The 3,466-nt window shown below is 34.9% G+C and overlaps 1 protein-coding gene across 1 annotated transcript; it reads left to right on the top strand.

Annotated features, from left to right (window-relative positions):
• The first annotated feature begins 519 nt into the window (after window positions 1–519).
• On the top strand, window positions 520–3,031 carry si:dkey-269i1.4. Its single transcript, NM_001105680.2, has 8 exons — window positions 520–546; window positions 748–883; window positions 1,004–1,126; window positions 1,451–1,603; window positions 1,791–2,015; window positions 2,202–2,370; window positions 2,485–2,602; window positions 2,688–3,031. Exons 2-8 carry the CDS (start codon window positions 761–763, stop codon window positions 2,785–2,787), a joined length of 1,011 nt encoding a protein of 336 aa, NP_001099150.2. The 5' UTR covers window positions 520–546; window positions 748–760; the 3' UTR covers window positions 2,788–3,031.
• The last annotated feature ends 435 nt before the right edge of the window (window positions 3,032–3,466 follow it).

Genomic DNA, 3,466 nt, shown 5'->3' with positions numbered 1-3,466 from the left:
TTTCAGTCATTCTAAATTATTAATAATATTTAGTAATTAGAATAAAAGTAATTAGCCCCTGATGCTATTTAAAAATGCTTAGTTTTCTAAATGGACTCTGTGTTTTCTCTTGGATTATTTTCTGTCTAAGCATGTGGGATTGGTCAAACACACCCTTATGTGACAAACACAAACAATGATTAAAACAAACCTAAAAAAATCTCTACATCCCCAAATCAAGTGTAACATATTCTAGTAAGCTTTCCACTTGTGTATTGTAAATGTTGATTTTATAAACTGTGGAAATAACAAAACATTTCTGATTGCCTTAATCTTGTTACAGTCTACTAATAATATAAAGAATCACCATAGTCTATTGATGAATACTTCATCTTGTGATGCTGGATCACATCACAAGATGAAGTGTTTGCTGCACCTGATTGGCTGTAAATTGACTAGTTTCATCATCAATGTCAGTCAATGAGAGACCGCCTCTATGTTCGGACAGGCTATAAAACACACTCAATTGTAAGCAATTACAAACAAAACTTGGTTTGCTTGTGAAAGGTAAGTGTAAATCTTTCTTTTTTTTCCTTCCTTCATAGGAGACATTGCTTGTATTATATTAATGTGACATTTAGCTCAACTCACAGTAAAGTGAACTGCTTGTGCTGTTGCCTGTTTAAAGTGTTTTGTTAATTTTTTTAAATTTTCTTTAAATTGCTTTAAGTTAATTTTTTTTAATGTTATTGTTTTTTTTTTTTTTAGTCCTCCAGGCAGGATGATGTTTGCTTTGCTCGTCACGCTGTGCATAAGTGCAGTGTTTGCTGCTTCATCTATAGACATCCAGTTAGACGACCACTGGAACTCCTGGAAGAGCCAGCATGGAAAAAGCTATCATGAGGTGGGAAGACTGTAGTCTGTAGCCATGTATCAGCCTAACATGAATGAATGATGCAGTGCATGTGTTTATGTTGAACTGGTGCTTTGCAATAGCTGATACTGTATCTACTTTCTACTCCAGGACGTAGAGGTCGGGAGGAGAATGATTTGGGAGGAGAACTTGAAAAAAATTGAGCAACACAACTTTGAGTACTCCTATGGAAATCACACCTTTAAAATGGGAATGAATCAATTTGGTGACATGGTGAGCAGTTTAGTATTACAGTCTATTACAGTCATTTATTTCTCTATCTATATTGCTTTATACAATCCAAATTTTCAAAAAAAGAGAAAAAAAACAATCAAAATGCAAGATTCATAAGTGTGAAACCAGATCAGAATGTTGTTGTGTTTATTAAATGATTCAATTACAGTCAACAACATCCTAGATTAGAGATTTAAGCCCTGTGTGCTTTAATGGATTTTCTGCAAAATTACTTTAATTCTCAATTTGAGGTGCTATCGATACCTTTAAAAGTACTATTTGTAAGACTGTTTTTTTTTTTTTTTCTTACTATCTATTTTTTAGACAAATGAGGAGTTCAGACAGGCAATGAATGGTTATAAGCATGACCCCAACCGGACGTCACAGGGCCCGTTGTTCATGGAACCCAGCTTTTTTGCAGCCCCACAACAGGTTGACTGGAGACAGAGGGGCTATGTTACTCCTGTCAAAGACCAGGTGAGTTTAAAGTAACTGAAAACTGCAAATGTTTTATGCTAAATTAGGACCTATAGTTGCATCTATTACAATTGATCTATTTACAGTTGATCTGGTAAACCCAGTTAAATGTATAAATGGCTATTAAATGTCAGTATGTGTATCTGTAGCTTTACTGTTTTGTGACTCTTCTGTTTTGTGGTTTTAGAAACAATGTGGATCTTGCTGGTCTTTCAGTTCAACGGGTGCCTTGGAAGGTCAGCTCTTCCGTAAAACTGGAAAGCTGATTTCTATGAGTGAGCAAAACTTGGTGGACTGTTCCAGACCACAGGGCAATCAAGGGTGTAACGGAGGCCTCATGGACCAGGCCTTTCAGTATGTTAAAGAAAACAAGGGGCTGGATTCTGAGCAGTCATACCCTTATCTTGCAAGGGTAAGAATCATATTGTGACAGTTTCTGAGCAAGGAAAACTCTTTTGAAGACATGGGATTAAACTGCTGTATTTGCAGATTGTGGAAAAATGTCATTTTAGTTTTTTAATCTCTTTGAATGAAGGTCATTAAGTATTTTAAGACTTCAATGTACCACTTTTTTCTTATTTTAACTTTGTGCTTGCAGGATGATCTGCCATGCCGGTATGACCCCCGTTTTAATGTCGCTAAAATCACCGGATTCGTGGACATCCCCAGAGGTAATGAGCTTGCCCTAATGAATGCTGTTGCTGCTGTGGGTCCTGTATCTGTTGCTATTGACGCATCACATCAATCCCTACAGTTCTATCAGTCTGGTAGGTGCCTGATATCCCTCAACTCTAGTTTTAATTCAATATTTGCTAAAATTATTACAAACTTATTACTGAACTTACTCTGCCTTAACTCCTTTCTAATATTCTGATCTTTAGGCATCTATTATGAGAGAGCATGTAGCAGTAGTCGACTTGATCATGCAGTCTTGGTGGTTGGCTATGGTTATCAGGGTGCTGATGTTGCTGGGAATAGATACTGGATTGTGAAGAACAGGTATGATGCCAACAATCTTTAGTTTTGAGGGCACAAGCTTGATTGCATGTTTTCATGTTTTATTATTTCTTTCAACTTTTTTTAGCTGGTCTGACAAATGGGGTGACAAAGGCTACATCTACATGGCAAAAGACAAAAACAATCACTGTGGCGTTGCAACAACGGCCAGCTATCCCCTAATGTAAGGCCACTGGAGCCTTCTCTGCATTCTGAAAAAGACACGTTTATGGTTTCTCTATTTTAATGTGTTTTTATTTCTTCAATTTTATCAAATTGTTCTGCTGTTAGTGCTATGATAGTAGTATTTTAGGAAATTCCATTTTTCTTGTGTTTCATATATTCTTGTTTATGCAAGAATGAGAATTCTGTACTGGATCTATTTGACCTGCAAATGGAAAAATATAAAATTTTCTGGCATGGCAATCTCAAGTCTGTACTGTATTTATTTGCACTTCATGTAGGAATGCCATAAATATTAAATGCTTTTAAAAGTGTTTCTTACATTAGACCTGTGTTGAATTAAATGGAGCAGATTAAGACTAAGCTATTCTGATTATGTAATACAATTCTGTATAACTGGATCAAATTACCACACAAAATCTAATAAGCTATTTAGATTATGTAAAATATCTCTATAACCGGATCAAATTACCAAAAAAAAAAAAAAAAAAAATCTAATTAAAGGTACAAATCTCAGCATTCAACAATATGGTTTTAATATGCATTAATGGTAACAGTAAGTATTTGCTTGTTAGTTAATAAAAATACAGTTTTTCATTAGTAATAGATAACTCATGGTGCATTAAATAATTTAACCAAACATGAATTTGGTTGTTAATAATGCATTACACTGTAAAAAAAAAA

This window comes from Danio rerio, chromosome 12 (genome assembly GCF_049306965.1).
Source record: "Danio rerio strain Tuebingen ecotype United States chromosome 12, GRCz12tu, whole genome shotgun sequence".
NCBI lineage: Eukaryota > Metazoa > Chordata > Actinopteri > Cypriniformes > Danionidae > Danio > Danio rerio.
This window is presented reverse-complemented; position numbering and strand designations above follow the sequence as displayed.

Coding starts and splice junctions, on each gene's coding strand:
- si:dkey-269i1.4 (NM_001105680.2), top strand. CDS start 761: ATGATGTTTGCTTTGCTCGTCACGCTGTGCATAAGTGCAGTGTTTGCT. Junction 2,371..2,484: donor CCTACAGTTCTATCAGTCTG/GTAGGTGCCTGA, acceptor TCTGATCTTTAG/GCATCTATTATGAGAGAGCA. Junction 2,603..2,687: donor TACTGGATTGTGAAGAACAG/GTATGATGCCAA, acceptor AACTTTTTTTAG/CTGGTCTGACAAATGGGGTG.